The sequence below is a fragment of the Cibotium barometz genome, chromosome 5 (assembly GCF_041138505.1).
Source record: "Cibotium barometz isolate CiBa-2024 chromosome 5, ASM4113850v1, whole genome shotgun sequence".
Lineage (NCBI taxonomy): Eukaryota > Viridiplantae > Streptophyta > Polypodiopsida > Cyatheales > Cibotiaceae > Cibotium > Cibotium barometz.
Window position 1 is genome coordinate 33213122 of NC_141050.1, and position 2851 is coordinate 33215972.

The window sequence follows — 2851 nt, forward strand, 5'->3', positions numbered from 1 at the left end:
ATTTTTGCATGGGGTAAGATTCTACGTAGAGCCGCGGCCAGCCTGTCCTCGTCGCGCAGTGCTGAGTCCGGCTTCCTGACTCTGTTTGCGTGACACGGTGAGGGGCCTGGCCCTGGCCGGCCGGCAGGCAACGTTTGCAGATCCACGGCAGAAGCTGAAGGTGCTTTCGCCCACCATTTTACGTTGCTTTTACCGTTTTTACGTTGATCCGACTGCAATCTAGAGTTGAATTTCATGTGCGTTTTGATCATTTGATGTGGTCAGTGGTCATGCAGGAACTGGATTTCGAAGTTATGGAACTTATGGTATGCTACTATGCTGCGGGCCTGCGGCCTGCCCTCAACCAAGCAAGCCTTTACTGCGCAAATGAATGGGGCTGGCAAGAGCCCAGCGGTCCGCCTTCAATGCCTTGCCAGTTCAATGCTTGCTCACCCCACCACCGGTCCCTTTTCCCACGCCTCTCCCACTGAAGATGTCGCTGAAGAAGCTTTTAAGATTTGCCTACAACAGTCTACCACCTGCCTCTCTCTCTCTCTCTCTCTTCCTCACCCTCCTGTTTCACTACCCTCACCTTCTGTTGAGGTCTTTCCCCTTGTGCATGGCTGCCTTCGTCGTAGCTGGCTGGAAAGACATGCCCGAACCCAGCAAGAAACGAGGTTGGGACGACGATAGCCAGCGTATGCTTGAGCTCATGCTTGGCCAAGTCGATCGTAGCAGCTCCAGCAGCTCCATTGAGACGCTCGACTTATTGGGTGGATCCTCCTCCGATTGCTGCAAGTCCCTTGAACCTCACGAGCTCGACCTCGAAGCCCCGCTTCCTGTAGGCTGGGAGAAGTGCCTCGACCTCAAGGTGGGTGGTGTGTTCTATAAGGTCTCCGCGTTTGTGTTTGTGTTATGTCTGTCTCTCTTACATTACGGCAATATGCTGATCAACGTCTCCATAACTATAAAGCCTTCGATCTGCAGACGGGCAAGATATATTACCTCAATCGCAATAACGGACGCAGCTCTTCTTCCGACCCTAGACGGCAGCCACGCTTTCCACCAGCCGACCTCAACTCGTCTCTTAATGTCCCGGAGATTAACGTCCGTCCTTATTTGCGCCCAGACGAGAGGCGATCTTCAGCAAAGAGCGGCATTCTCTCACTGAGCGACGCCAGTACACTCAGCAGCCTGGGCCTGCACTCGACAGTCGACTTGAACTCGCCGCCGCAACAGGACCCAGCCTCGCTCGTCGATGTCGATCCTGAATACGTCAAACTTCCTGTTAGTCTCGGTGGATTGCGTGGTCACTCTGTTAGCAAAGTAGAGAAAGCCATAGCTCTGGATACTCCAGAGATGATGACCGTGGGGTGTGTCAAATGCCTCATGTTTGTGATGTTGTCGAGAAGAGATCCCCGATGCCCCAACTGTGGGAGCTGTGTCGCCCTCGATTTCTTGCAACCGGTGGCCAAAAGGGCAAAGTGGACGTAATATCTAGCACTGCAAGAGTCGCCGGCAGATCCATGATCATTGCAAGCTTGTGATTTCAGTAAGAGCTATTCTTCTTGCGGAGCATATCACTACGTCTGCAAATAGGGGACGGCATGGTCGACGTAGTGTTGATCCTTCACGTTGTACTCACGTTTTCTCACCTGAGAGACAATGCCCCTCCTCGGTACGCTCATTTAGTAAATGACGTTTCTAAGGCCGTGATTTTGTCCGAGTTGTATTTCCCTAACTTATCCTTTGTTTAATAGAGTGATATACACTGAACAGCAGCTAATCAATCATCTTCTACGAAATGCTTTTTAATGCTACAATCTGATAGCATTTCTCACCCCCTCGCCCCCGCGTCCCTCCCCTCTCTCTCCTCCATGCTCACGCACAGAGATTTCATTTCACTTAGAAGGTCGGAATGAGAATAGCTCTACCATAATTAGCTTCGCCACCCTCGTCTATTTTATAGAGCTTATTCCGCACTTCTAGAGACTTTTTCTTCGTTTGACACAGTTAACACTCCCAGCCCACGTCCCACTCTCTTTGCAGCAGTGTTTGGGAAATACATTTTATGAGACGGCATTTCTCTATAAATTCTGCAAAATATAAATTTTGAAGAAGATTGTACTCCTCTCACAAACTTGAGTAAGCTCAGCATAAATTTGAACAAGTTCTAGGTTAAGTAGAATCTATCTTTTTCCAAACCTTGCTTTGAAGTGTTTGCTTCATAATTTCTTGAAGGAATTCTATTTAAGACCTTTTACACACCGTGGTCTTGGGAAAATAAATCCCAGCCATCAAATCAACAAGCTTTGTTTTTAAAGAATGTACCCTAACATTAGGGAGCATTTGAGCATAAAAAGGGTCTTGTAAGAATCCTTAATTTTAAGAAACTAAGACTTATTTTTTTGAGGTTTAAGGAGATAGTCATAATGAAGTCTACTTTTGGTCCTAAAAATAACGTATCATACACTTTCATTGAGTTTTTGAAGTTTTCATAAATTCTAAATCAATAGTTATTAAAAGATAAGAAAAACTTACGTTTTTTTATTTTTTAACTTTTAAATGCTTAAAACATAAAAAGTTTAATTTAAAAATCATTTTCATTGATTACTATCACATCTCCTTTTTATCCGACTTAACAACTAAAAGATTCTCTCTCTCTCTCTCTCTCTCTCTCTCTCTCATTCTTTCTCTCCCAAGCCTTTCTCTCATTGGAGTAGGTTTCTTTTTCAAGCTTCTCTTCGGGATCCAAGCTACTTACCATATTCCATTATGTCTACTATGGTACTCAGAAATAACAAACACCTCAAATTTATCACGAGTGAGGAAGGTAGACTTGCATATTTACATCTTGAATGAATATGCACCT

The 2851-nt window shown here is 45.6% G+C and overlaps 1 protein-coding gene across 1 annotated transcript; it reads left to right on the forward strand.

The window, feature by feature from the left end:
* Positions 1–491: 491 nt before the first annotated feature.
* Positions 492–1760, forward strand: LOC147638377 (uncharacterized). Its single transcript, XM_086795590.1, has 2 exons — positions 492–850; positions 967–1760. Exons 1-2 carry the CDS (start codon positions 599–601, stop codon positions 1471–1473), a joined length of 759 nt encoding a protein of 252 aa, XP_086651716.1. The 5' UTR covers positions 492–598; the 3' UTR covers positions 1474–1760.
* Positions 1761–2851: the final 1091 nt, after the last annotated feature.